This window comes from Panthera tigris, chromosome B3, assembly GCF_018350195.1.
Source record: "Panthera tigris isolate Pti1 chromosome B3, P.tigris_Pti1_mat1.1, whole genome shotgun sequence".
NCBI lineage: Eukaryota > Metazoa > Chordata > Mammalia > Carnivora > Felidae > Panthera > Panthera tigris.
Window position 1 is genome coordinate 32577280 of NC_056665.1, and position 13075 is coordinate 32590354.

At 43.5% G+C, this 13075-nt stretch overlaps 1 protein-coding gene across 5 annotated transcripts in view; it reads right to left on the reverse strand.

Moving 5' to 3' along the window:
* The window catches only part of REC114 (REC114 meiotic recombination protein), a 172110-nt gene that overhangs the window by 101789 nt on the left and 57246 nt on the right, over positions 1-13075 (reverse strand). For 3 of the 5 annotated variants that reach the window (XM_042988430.1, XM_042988428.1, XM_042988429.1), the window contains exon 1: positions 3846-4010. The exons of the other annotated variants lie outside the window; for them this stretch is intronic. In XM_042988430.1, coding sequence (XP_042844364.1) covers positions 3846-4004 — 159 coding nt within the window. In that variant the 5' untranslated portion in view covers positions 4005-4010. Of the gene's footprint in view, positions 1-3845; positions 4011-13075 lie in introns of those variants that run through there. 5 annotated transcript variants of the gene reach the window in all.

Sequence of the window (13075 nt, forward strand, 5' to 3'; positions counted from 1 at the left end):
TCTGCATACCAGACCTACTGAGTCAAATGTGCATTAAAAAAGAATCCCCAAGTGAGTTCTTTTTTTTTTTTTTTTTAACGTTTATTTATTTTTGAGAGACAGAGAGAGAGCACGAGTGGGGAAGGAGCAGAGACAGAAGGAGATACAGAATCCGAACCAGGCTCCAGGCTCTTAGCTGTCAGCACAGAGTCCGATATGGGGCTGGAATCCATGAACCCTGAGTGACCTGAAGTTGGATGCTTAACCGACTGAGCCACCTAGGCACCCCCTCCCCAAGTGATTTTATGCACAATGAAACCTGAATGGCAAAGTTTTAAATTCTTGATCTTTTTCCATACTTTTTTTGTTTTTTAACAGTATTACAAAAGTTTATTTGCTTCCAAACACTGATTGACTTATCTCCAGATAGTAACTCTTCATCAAGAATAATTCAATTCGGGGCGCCTGGGTGGCTCAGTCGGTTGAGCGACTGACTCTTGGTTCCAGCTCAGGTCATGATCTCACGGTCTGGTTTGTGAGTTCGAGCCACATGGAGCTCTGTGCTGACAGTGCAGAGCCTGCTTGGGATTTTCTCTCTCCCCCTTCTCTGCCCCTGCCCACCCTCAAAATTAAAAAAAAAAAAAATTTTTTTTAAAGAGTATTTAATTCAGACAAATAAATCCAATTGATATACATATATTAGATGTTCTCTATATAGTATTTATGTCTCAGACTTGACCTCCCCTCTCAACCATGATTTCAAGTCTTAGAAGACTTGCTGTACTATCCATATTTTCTCGAGTCAACATTTTTGTGAGCATTAGCATGTGGCCACTGTGACAAAATCTTCTCTGTAATTAAACAACTATATAGAACAATACCAGATCAGTCCCCCCCATAATTTCAGAAAAAAATGAAAAATTCAAAATAATTTCAAACAAGGTTGAACTTGAAAGTTCCCTAGGGGGAGGGAAAAAAAAAAAAAAGAAAGTTCCCTAGGGAAAAGACGACCAGAATGATTCTATCCTCCACAATAATATATTTTTATGCTTTACCTAACACATATTTTTTACTGCAGGTACCACATAGTTTTAAAATAAGAAATTCACATGGGACTTAGTACAGTTCTTTAGATGGCTCATCTTTTATTATTACTATTACACAATAGTCACAGTGCACATAAAATAGAACAAATCTTGTTTTCTCTTTCACTTTTCCAAAAAGAAAAATGACAGACCTAGGCTGAAACTGATCACAGCAGGTAGGATGCTTCAGCACAGATTCAAAGGAAGGTACAAATGTTCAGTTTTCAAAAGCACTGCAAAAGCCAACTTCATCTCTTGTCACTGGAGCTGTGGCTTTATGCCAAACATTTGAGAACTGTTGAAAAGTGCCATTCCTCATAAGCAATTATGAAGAGCTTTGCAAAAAGAAGGGAAAAATAACTGCAATAACAATGAACTCCTTACAATAGCCAAATGTCCATGGCCTCTGGGCTGCAGAATAAGAATCCAAGAGTTACCCATGTACATCTGAGCCAATGCACCCAACACGGATGCCTTGGGAGAAAGAGTTTGAAGGGGTGTTAAGAGAAGGTGTGAAGGAATGTTATGGGCAATCTCAGAAATTAAATATGTCCTCAAACATGCCCAGGTTTTTTATAAGACACAATTATAGATCAGTCATCCTTCTATTTAACTTTATTCATGCCTTTTTGCATTTGCAGCCTATATAATTTTCCAGAATATAGACAGCATTCTACAAGAGTACAACTAAGTATTGAACTCCCTTTTTATGGCCCTAGATATATTGATTTCAAGCTTTAAGTAGTGTCCCTATAGCTATAATATTCAAAAATTTGGCGAACAATTCATTATGCCCCATCTCTACTCTCATCCACAGCCAAGTCTCTCAGAAGAATGATCTAGGAATGTTAGCTCCACTCCCTCACCTACCTGTCACTCTTCAACCCACTGCATCTGGTTTGCACCACTTCACTCCACTGAAACTTCTCTTAGTAAAGACCATAAGGACCTTCATGTTGCTAAATCCAACAGACATCCCTTTCTTATCATTTTTCTCTACTTTGCAGCATCATTCAACAAAGTTCACTGTTCTCTCCCTCTTAAAACAACTTTCTGTAGCTTTGATAGACCTGCTTTCTCCTGGGTGTCTCCCAACTCCCTGTCCCTTGTCAGTCTTCTTTAGGGACTCTGTCTACTCTACCTGACCTACAAATGTTGGACTATCTTGGGACTTGGTCCTGGAATTTCATGTTATCTCATAACTATAAATACCATCTTCATGCTGTTGACCCACCTTCAGCCTGATAACATATTTACATCTCCAACCCAGATCTTTCTTCTACACCAGTATACCCAACTACCTACTCAACATCTCCACATGAGTGTTTCATAAACACATTTAAACTCAATACATCCAAAACTGAAGCCTTGGATCTTTCTCTCACTGTTCCTCCTCCAATGTTCTCGATTCCTTTACCATTTACCCAGTTGCTCCTGCTAGAAGCCCAGAAGTCCTTTACTCTCACCACTCCTACCCAATCAAGCCCCAAATCCTATCATTTTGGCCTCCAAAATACAGTTTCAATATGCCATTTCTCCAACCTCACTGTCATCCTCTCCAACACCCCCTCCCACTCTAGTCCTCATCACCTGCCTGCTGCAATGGCATTCTAAGTGATCTTCCTGAATCTACTCATATTCCCCTTCAATTCTGTCTTCAGACTTCGGCCAATGATCTTTCAAATATGAAGATTCTCCTACTTAAAACCCTTCAGTGGCTTCCAGCTTGTTTTAGGATAATGTTCACAAGGCACCTGTATACCTCTCCAGACAATCTCACCTCATGCTATCATTCCCTTTGTCCTCTAAATACCAGCCTTATTCTTTTCTCCATACATTATACATGCTGAGGTTTTCCAGGTGTAGGACCTTTGCATTTGCTGCAAACTCTACCTGAAATATCTGTTCTTTTACTCTTTTCCTACCCATTGCTACCCAAATCACACTACCATACGCATGCACAGGCACAATCCAAAACTTCAGGGTCCACAACTAAGTCAAACCAGATCGAAAGGAACTGAATGATTAGCAACGCTTGGCGTTAAAATATACCAAACATACCACCACCACAACAGAAAATAATAATAGCAAACCCTTCTATAAATGTATAAGGCACTGATTTAAGTAATGTATATATGTTGACTTATTCATTGCTCACAACAGCCTTATGAAGTGGTTACTATTACTATCTCTATTTTAAGGTAAGTTAAATAAGGTACAGAGGGGATCCATAACTTAACCAAGGTCACAGAAATTCAGTGGCAAAGCAAGGATTGAAATTTAGTCCTTCTTCTGTGGGAGTGCTTGACTGCCTGTAGCGTGACAACTTGGTTATGGACTATTCAACCATTGCTTCCACATAAGGGATATGGAACTGGTCTAATAATTACAAAGTTATTTGGATAAATACTGTGTCCTCCGCTAGACTGGAAACATAAATGAGGGTAGGGACCATTTCGATCTTGTTCACTGATGATATATTCCCATCACCCTGAATAAAATCTAACACATAATTGACGCTCAGTAAATAATCCATATTAAATATATGACTACTCCCTTGCATAATTATTTTGAGAATGTATTGGGCCCAAACATGAGATATTACATAGATTTTTTTTTCTGTTAGCTGTAGCCATTCCTGTCAGTCCGGCGGTGTCCCCTCCTCCTGCCTGCATGGCATTCGAGGACTGAACCCTGCGTGGCATCCCCAGTCTACCCTCCCTCCCCCACCTACCCCACGGGAGTGAGCGCCTCGCGGCTTTTCCCTCCCTCAGCCCTCACCTTCCATGTGAGGGAAGAGGCTGTCCCCGCGCCCTGACCAGGACCAGGAGGCTCTCCGGTGCCTGAGGGCATGAAGCGTCCATACCGCTGCAGAGGCCATTGGGTGGTACCTCCTCCTGGGAACGCGAGGCCTGCAGGCTCTTTTCCCGCCTCCGCCATGTTCAGCTTCCCGACGTGCACTGCAGGCGGGCACCTGCCAATCTGCGCAGCCAACCAATCAGGAAGCGAGACGGCCCAAAGCCCACCTCCCCCACTGGTGGAAGCCAATGGACGGGCCCGAAGACTCCTGCATGCTTCTGAGGCTGTGGGCACCCGAACTCTTGTGACCTTCTCCTCTTCCTTGGCAAAGCGGAGATAGTAACTTCCACCTTGAGGAGGGGCTGGGACGCTAGGAGATAGTAGTTGGCCTCTCCTCTACATCCTTGAGGCCTTCACCTTCCCTCAGGCCGCCCGTGTCACGGTCCAGCCCCTCAGACTGGGACATTTCCGAAAGCTGGCGGACTCCCTGTAACTTCTACGCGCTGAGACTAGGCCCGCTGACCGAGGCTGCGTGGACAAGTATATTTCCCTTACTCACAGCAGCCTTTCAGATGACAGTGTCCCTGCCCACCCCAAACCCATCACAACACAGCATCAATTCCACCCGCCGTTCAGGAAGTAAGGCTATTTTCTCCTCGTTCTGTGGACATACTCCCTCCAGACCCTTAAGTTCTTTCCAAAAGAGAGAAGCAAATAGGTAGCATGCTGCAGGCAATAAAAGATGTGCCTCAATCAAACAGCAGGTGCAACTAAATGACAGGTCTGGGTGATTTAGAGTCGTTGACAAAGCACTTCTACATCTGTTATTTCATTTGCCCTCCCAACAACCTTGTGAATTAAGCAAAAAAGAGATTATTGCCCCCCATTGAATAGATGGGAGGCAAAATAAGGCCCTGAGGGTCAAAGCGATTTGCCCAGGGTTACACAACCAGAGCAAAACTGTGGTCTCCACAATCTCTCCCAAGTGTCCACCCCACTTGCCAAGATTTTAGGTAGTCACCGAGTCTGTGTCAAGTCAGAAGCAGAGTATACAGAGGATGGAGACTATGTTAACCAAACACATAAAATAGAGTTATAATGCAAATAATTTTTTAACATTTATTTATATTTAAGAGAGAGAGAGAGAGAGAGAGAGAGAGAGCAAGCGGGGGAGGGGCAGAAAGCCAGAGACAGAATCTGAAGCAGACTCCAGGCTCTGAGTTGTCAGCACAGAGCCTGGTATGACGCTTTAATCTACAAACCCCGAGATCATGACCTGAGCCGAAGTCAGTCGCTCAGCCAACTGAGCCACCCAGGTGCCCGGTGCAAGTAATTTTTTTAATGTTTATTTATTTTTGAGAGAGAGACACACACACACAAAATCTGAAGCAGTCTCCAGGCTCCAAACTGTCAGCACAGAGCCTGATGTGGGACTCGAACTCACAAACGGTGAGAGATCATGACCTGAGCTGAGGTCGGATACTCAACAGACTGAGGCACCCAGGTGCCCCACATATAATTTTTAAAACTGAATGTCAAAGGGTAGTAAGTGGATAGACAATGGTTGGAGAGGTGGTAACTTATTCATCCTTCAAAGCACCGATTAAATACCCACAGTGTGTCTAGTTACCCTTTGTTTACAGAAATGGTTAAGGCATGCATCTAGCCTTCTAGGACCTCAGCATCTTATAAGAAAGATGAGAGGTACCCATGATACCTGATAGCTACTGCCACGTGAAAGGTACAAAGTATGTTCTCTAAGGATTCAGAGGAAGAATGGCAGTGGCATTTCAGTGTGAACTTGAAGGGTGAGAAATTTTCCCAAGGGAAGACAGAAGAAACTGGAGGGCAAGTTGAGGAGCAAAGTTTCAGGGGTGAAGATAGTGACATAACCAGCTAGAGCGCAAGGTGTTTTAAGGAAGATGAAGCCACAAAGTTGAGTTGGGCCAAAGAGCACTGAACAGCAGCTTAGGAGAGTGAATTTTACTTGGTAGGTGATAAGCAGCTTGGAACGTGTGTGTAGGGGAGTGACACTGTTATAATGGTGGTCTAAGGCAGGCTAATTTTTGGGGGGCATACAGAATAAATTGCATTCAAGGCAAAGGATATATGTTACTTATCTTTCCATTAGCCAGTAGAGCTTGAAAGGGTCAGATTTCAGAAACTGTTTCTGAAGGTCCTCAAATGACACAGCACTACTGCATTTAATGTAGTAGTGAATAGTTAGAAATTTGGTTGGAATCCCAGTTCCACCTCTTGCCAGCTGTGTGACCTTGGGGAAGTCACTTAACCTCTCTGTAAAATAGGGTTAGCAAATACAGGGCCACAGGAAGGATAAAATAAGATCATATGAGGGAAAATACTTGGTAAGTTACAAAGCAGTACACATGTTGGTGCTTTCTATTTGCAGGGTTAAAGTGACTTTCTGTGGGCTCCCTGTAGGCAGGAGGATGAGAATGGGAGCCTGACATTCGGTCTCAGAGGCACTCACCTTCCAGGTCCAGGGCTGTGGATGCTGTCAGACACCCTTCACAGGAGCAGATGGTGCTCACAGTTGGGACCCTGTCAGTGCCCAAGGACACCCAGGGCCCTGCTGGGTTCCCACCTGCAAGCTCCCTTCCTAGACAATGCACCTGTGCTTGAGCTTCTGGGGCCACCAGTGTCTGCCAAGAACAGATCATGTCTGCAAAGGGAGATATGAGAAAGCCACACCACAATGCACAGAGGCTCTTAAAAACTTATGATATTAACAAATGCGACTCGAGCATTCAAAAAGTCCCAGATGCTGTGCTAGGTGCTGGGGATACAGTAGAGAACAAACCAGGTATGGCTTCTACCCTCCTGAAGCTTACAGTCTAGCAAGAGGGTGGAGGGAATTGGGGAGGGGGTGCAGAACACTGAGCAAATTACTCCATATTTTTAATGGTCATTGTATTTTCTTTTTTAAAGATAGATCTATAATATTTATTGAGGTACAATTTTATACAATGAAAGCACAGATCTTACATGTTCAATTAAGGAAGTCTGGGCACCTACATTCGTGTAATCACCATCCAAAAAAAAGATATAAAACATTTCCAAAAGCCCCAAGTTCCCTTGGGAGTGCCTTGTTCTTGTCAATCTCCAACTCCCAAGAGCAACTGTTGGTCTGTTTTTTATCACTAAGGCTTGGCTTTCCTTTTCCTGGACTTAACATACATGAAATCATACAGAATGTACCCTTTTATATGTGCTTCCTTTGGTCAGCATAAATTTGTCTTTTACCTTCATCCCGTGTTGTTATGTGTATCAGTAATCCATTCCTTTTTAGTGCTAAATAGCATTCTATTGTATGATTGTGTTGTAATTTGTTCTTCACCTGTTGATGGTCATTTGGGTTGTTTTTGGTGCTCTTTTATTTTTTTATTATTTTTTAACATTTATTTATTTTTGAGAGACAGAGTGAGACAGAGCACAAGTGGGGGAGGGGCAGAGAGAGGGGGGCGTACCCAGAATCCAGAGCAGGCTCCAGGCTCTGGCCCTGAGCACAGAGCCGGACGTGGGGCTAGAACTCGTGGACCACGAGATCATGACCTGAGCCGAAGTCGGCTGCTTAACCGACTGAGCCACCCAGGTGCCCCGTTTTTGGTGTTTTTTTAAAGCTGTTAGGAATATTTTTTGTACCAGTCTTTTTCAGAGATATGTGCTGCCACTTATATTCAATATATACCTAGGAGTGAAATTGCTGTATTCTAGGGAGATGTATTTTTTTCATATACAAAACTGCCAATGAGGGGCAGCCTGGGTGGCTCAGTCAGTTAAGAGTCTGACTCTTGATTTTGGCTCAGGTCATGATTTCACAGTTTCTGAGATCGAGCCGCACATCCAGCTCTGCTGACGGTGCAGAGCCTGCTTGGGATTCTCTCTCTCCCTCTCTCTCTGCCCCTTCCTCACTCTCTCTCTCTCTCTCTCTCTCTCTCTCTCAAATAATAAATAAGCTAAAAAAAAAAAACTGCCAAAGAGTTTGTGACAGGGGTGCTTGTACAATTCACACTCCTTAATAGCAAAATATGAGAGGTCCAGTTGTCCTCGCTGACCTTTGCTATGTCAAGTCCTTTTAGCTCAGCAACTCTAGTGGATATATAGTGACGTCTCATTGTAGTTTTAATTTGCATCTCCTTGATGATAAATAATATTCAGCCCATTTCCAATGGCTTACTGGCCATTTGCATATCTTATTTTATGAAGTGTCTGTTCAAATCATTTGCCGTTATTCATTTGTAAGAGTTCTTTACATAGTCTGGATATAAGTCTTTTGTCAGATATACGTGTTGAAAATATTTTTCCCGTGCTGTGATTTGTCTTTTCATGTTCTTCATAATGTTTTTCAAAGAGCAGAATTATTTAATTCTGAATGGAAGCAATTTATTAATCTTTCAGGTGCTTTTTTTTCTTTAGTGCTTTGTGTGTCCTAAGAAATCTTTGCATACCCTAAGGTTGTTCACATGCTTTCCTATGTTTTCTTCTAGAAATTTTATGGTTCCAACTTTTATATCTAGGCATATGGCCCTAAACTGTTTGGAGGAAATGAAGTAGGACTTAAGGTTGTTTTTTTTTTTTTTTTATGCAGATATGTAATTAATGTTAGATAGGAACAACCTTTTACCAAGGACTGTTGGAAATTGGCATATAAATACCCCAATCTCTTCATTCCTTAGGTGGGATAACTTTGAGATTTGTGTAATACCCTGTTTCCCAGAGTTCACTCATGGGATTACTCCAGTTACCCAAGCTGTAACTTTCTTCATAATGTTTCTGTTTTTGGCTAGCTTCCCTTCCCTGTCTCCCTCTCCTGTCTTCCTCCCCAACCACTGTTTCCTGGAATTGCCTCTCAGATAAATTACTTTCAGGAATCTTTGCCCCAAGGTCTGCTTCTGAGGGAACCCAAACTAAGACAGTGACAAGACAGACAGGTCCCCCGCCTTCATGTATTTTGCTACAATATAGTTGCATACAAGAAGATAGTACAGGAGGCAGTAAGAGGAGGAAGAAGTCACTCTCATATCCAAAGCAGACCCGCCAACGTCAAGCTGACCACCAGTAACAGAACAACAGCATTTGTGGTCAGGACTAATGAATGACAGGTGACTATGAGTTAGCACATCTCCCTCCCTTTTCAGAGGCTATAACCAGTTTTTTACAAAAATGAAATAAAAACCAAAAACCTAGCACCTAAAGTAAAAAAAAAAAAAAGTTTGTTTATTTCATTGAACATTTATTTATCCCAAATCCTTTTACTGTTCAACTCCATTTTGCAGGTAGTATGAATGACAGAGAAATATTGGCTGCATTAGCAGTCAGCATCATTGTTGGAGCAGGCTGTAGGGCTGGCTTCAGAATTCCAGTACATCCCTCTCAAAGCAGACCAGGGACCCCAAAGGAAATGAAGCAAAGGAAATGGTGGCTTCAGCCTCCTTGGGTCTATCTCCTGGATGATAGAGAAATAAGCACGTTTTATTCTGCCTGCCATGTCCCTTTACAACAGCTCTGGGAACCACACAGAGTGATTGAGAACTGCAGGGCACTGTTGATGGCTGTGGGGTTTCCCAGAAAAGCCATGATGTCAGACCTGGGGATGCTATGTAAGAAGGGCATGTTTCCATGGAACTCTACACTCGCTGCTAGAAAGCAATTATTTTCAAGTGTCTACTCTGTATCTTTCACATGCAAAAACGAACTGCTCCATTTGAGATAACTGAAGAGATTTCAGTGTGACTAGACACAGACAATCCCAACCTGTCCAGAGGCTGCTGAGCATTTGCAACAACACGAAGAGAGATTAATAGTGACTTTATCCACTTATTAAAAGCAAAGAGAGGGCGCCTGGGTGGCTCAGTCGGTTAAGCATCCAACTTCAGCTTAGCTCATGATGTCACCCGGTCCGTAAGTTTGAACCCCGCGTAGGGTTCTGTACTGACAGCTTGGAGCCTGGAGCCTGCTTCGGATTCTGTGTCTCCCTCTCTCTCTGTGCCTCCCCCACTCTCATTTTGTCTCTCTCAAAAATAAACAAATATTTTTTTAAAAAAGCACAGAGAAGAGTAGGGTAGTCAAAAATGTTTACCAGCTGGTAAATTTGGGGGGTACATTTTACAAAGCTGGGTTAGAGTCAGAAATAGGAACTTGGAGCAAATCCTCAAGAAAGACTAATGAACTCATACCTCGAAGAGAGGGATTATATTTTACTTATGTCGGAATCGAGAGTTTCTGGCACATGGTAGATTCTTAAATTTTTTTTTATGAAAGGATTGCAAATTTTTAAAAAATGCTTTTTATTTATTTTTGAGAGAGTGAGAGCAGGGAGAGGGGCAAGAGAGAGGAAGACAGAGGATCTGAAGCGGGCTCTGTGCTAACAGCAGCAAGCCCCTGTGGGGCTCAAACTCACAAACCTAACCGTGAGATCATGACCTGAGCCAAAGTTGAAGCTCAACTAACTGAGCCACCCAGGCGCCCCAAGGATTGCAAATTCTAATATGAGAGAGCGAGAGGGATCGTTTAAAAGTCACTTTGAGGCTATAAAGGGCAAACACGAGGGAAATGGTTAATGACTTTTCCCCACCCTTATCTCCGCATGAGCTGGAACAAGAAGAAACATCTTTGGCCATGTCATAAAGAAAATTGTAGCCAAAGCCAAGGAAGACATTTTTATATCTCAAAATCTTAATCGGGTAGCTGGTATCGTCAGGAAATGTGTAACCCCGAAGCCCACAAATATGGAGTCAAATATAGGAGCAGAGACAGAATGCGCCCCTTGAAGTCTCTTCCAATCTGATACATTGTTTATTCACCATTTGTTGCCTAAGCCAGGAGAGGTCGTTTAAACCCACTCTGTAGAGTGAGGCTGCTATTTGCAATTTACATCCCAGAGGACAGATGAGAGCATCTTAGTAAAAAACGCTTTGTGCTGAAGGGTGACTCAGCAGAAACATCTCTGCACTTAGTTGTTGGGAGTATTTTGAGTAATTGAGCCTGCAGCCATTGGGACTGCACCTCCAGCAGACGCTAGGTGAGGACTGGGGACTGGCGGAGACCGGGAGGACAAAGTTGTAGCCACCCCCTCAGCCCCCACCCCCCACCCCCCACTCCCCCGGGGAATGGTCAGGGCTGTTTGCCCTGTTTCCTCACACAAAAGGCTTCAGCTCGTGCCCCACAACGTGTTTTCCGAATGAAAATCCTTTCTCCAGGGGGGATAACTGTAACAATAAACTGAGAGACCTAGAGGAAGAGTGAAGTTTTTTTCTCGGTGGTCACAAGAGCTGAACTAATTTGTTCCTTCATTTATTCAGCAAGTATTTGTTGGGCTTACTCTGTGCCAGACACCAAGCAAGGTGACAGAGAAACAATTTGAAGAGGACACACTCCCCTCCTGCCAGTGCTTATGGTCTGGTGGTGGGACAGACACAAAGACAAACAACTTGCAATATAATGTGAAAGATGCTCACTGAAGGTGTGAGAAAGAGAAAGGGTGATACTGTCCAACGGGAGCAGTTAGGAAAGTGGGCAGTAAGGTGTCTTGTGCTAAAATTCACATTTAACCATTTTATTTATTTTCTTAAAAGTTTATTTTATTCTGAGAGAGAGCGAGTGTGAGCAGAGGAGGGGCAGAGAGAGAGGGAGAGAGAGAGAATTCCAAGCAGGCTCCGTGCTATTAGCACGGAGCCCAACCTGCAGGCCTCCAACTCACAAACTGTGAGCCAAAACCAAGAATCAGATGCTTAACCATCGGAGCCACCCAGGCGCCCCTATGAGTTTAACCCTTTTAAAGCACACAATTCAGCAGCATTTAGCACATTTACAATGTTGTGCAACAACCACCACTGTCTAGTTCTGGAACATCTTCATTACCCAGGAGGAAATCCCATACCCATTAGTAGTCACTTCCTATTTCCCCCTCCCCCATATCCTAGAAACCACCAATCTGCTTTCTGTCTCAATGGATTTGCCTGTTGTGGATATTTCATATAAATGGAATAATACAATGTTTGGCCTTTCCCGTTTGGCTTTTTAATCAGCATAATTTTTTCAAGATTCACCCACGTTATGGCATGTAGCTGTACTTCAATCTTTTTAATTTTTTTAAATGTTTATTTATTTTTGAGAGAGAGACAGAGTGTGAGCAGGGGAGGGGCAGAGAGAGAGAGGGAGACACAGAGTCTGAAACAGGTTCCAGACTCTGAGCTGTCAGCACAGAGCCCGACGCGGGGCTTGAACTCATGGACCACGAGATCATGACCTGAGCCAAAGTCGGACGTTTAACCGACTGAGCCACCCAGGTGCCCTGGTACTTCACTCTTTTTGATGGTTGGCTGATATTATATTGTATAGATATATATCATTTTGTTTATCCCTCATTGGCTGATGGACATTTGGGTTGTTTCCACCTGGATGAGGACTCCTGAACAGTGCTTTATTTATTTCAGAATAAAAGAATAAAAATGCTCTGCTGATAAAAACAAAGCAATACAGACTTCCAGAGAGCATGGTAAAGTTCAGTCCTCAACAACTTCTCCCACCTCCAGACACAGCAGTGACAGGTCAAATATAAGAAGAGACAACCAAAAAGAGATAGCTGAGATGACAGACAAGGTAGGCATCTCTGGGACCAGAAATCCACAAAGGTGAGCAAAGATGAAGCCAGGGCCTGCTGGGCTCCAGCTCTGGACCCAGACAATGGTGGTGGGAGACCGATTCCAGCAGAGAAGCAGGAATGAAACAGCTCCACACAAGGCACAGCATAGAGTCAGGCACCCTGCATGCAGCTAGGGGCTGGAGTGGGGAGCTCCTCCGTTGAAGGGGGTCCAGAATGCTGCCACTCTGCTGCTCAATGTAACTGTTTTCAGGAAAATCAGGACCTACAGAGGCAGATGGACGGACACAGCGTCATAAGCAGGACCTGAGCCAAGGCTCCTGCAGGCTCTGAGACTGGATGTCCCCAATGTTGCTGCAGAGAAGGTATGCAGAGACACGCCTGTAAGACTGGACTGAGGCCTGGGGAGGTTCAGGGAAAGCACCAGTACACCTGCTACACTACTAGAAAGTAAGGGAGAGATGAGGAAGCAGGAAGCTTCCCACTGAAAATGAACTTGAAAATCGAAAATCCAAAACTCACGAGGAAATACAATTCTAGGAAAGCCAACCAAAGCAACAATAAGAATATAAACTCACTTCTGACAAAA